This window comes from Aptenodytes forsteri, unplaced genomic scaffold (genome assembly GCF_000699145.1).
Source record: "Aptenodytes forsteri isolate BGI_AS27 unplaced genomic scaffold, ASM69914v1 Scaffold249, whole genome shotgun sequence".
Lineage (NCBI taxonomy): Eukaryota > Metazoa > Chordata > Aves > Sphenisciformes > Spheniscidae > Aptenodytes > Aptenodytes forsteri.
In genome coordinates, this window is record NW_008796188.1 from 500,008 (window position 1) to 500,236 (window position 229).

The 229-nt window shown below is 69.9% G+C and overlaps 1 protein-coding gene across 1 annotated transcript in view; it reads right to left on the bottom strand.

Moving 5' to 3' along the window:
• Window positions 1–229, bottom strand: part of PLCD3 (phospholipase C delta 3) — a 10,420-nt gene that overhangs the window by 1,252 nt on the left and 8,939 nt on the right. Inside the window, exon 15 of the mRNA XM_019474265.1 lies at window positions 51–200. Within this exon, the coding sequence (XP_019329810.1) occupies window positions 51–200 (150 nt within the window). The remainder of the gene's footprint in view (window positions 1–50; window positions 201–229) is intronic.

Genomic DNA, 229 nt, shown 5'->3' on the forward strand with positions numbered 1-229 from the left:
GGACCGTCCCCGTCCCCGGGGGCAGCGGGGGGGTGGTGGCACCCACCCACCTTCCCTCATGCTGGCCAGGGGCAGGGTGAACTGCCCTACGAAGTCATTGCAGGAGGTGCTGTCGTAGTCCTCCACCACGAAGCGCACCAGGGCCAGCTCGGGCACCCGCAGCTGGAAGCTCAGCGTCTCCTCCCAGCGCGGGTTGAAGCCTACGGCACCGGGACAGGGGGTGGGCACT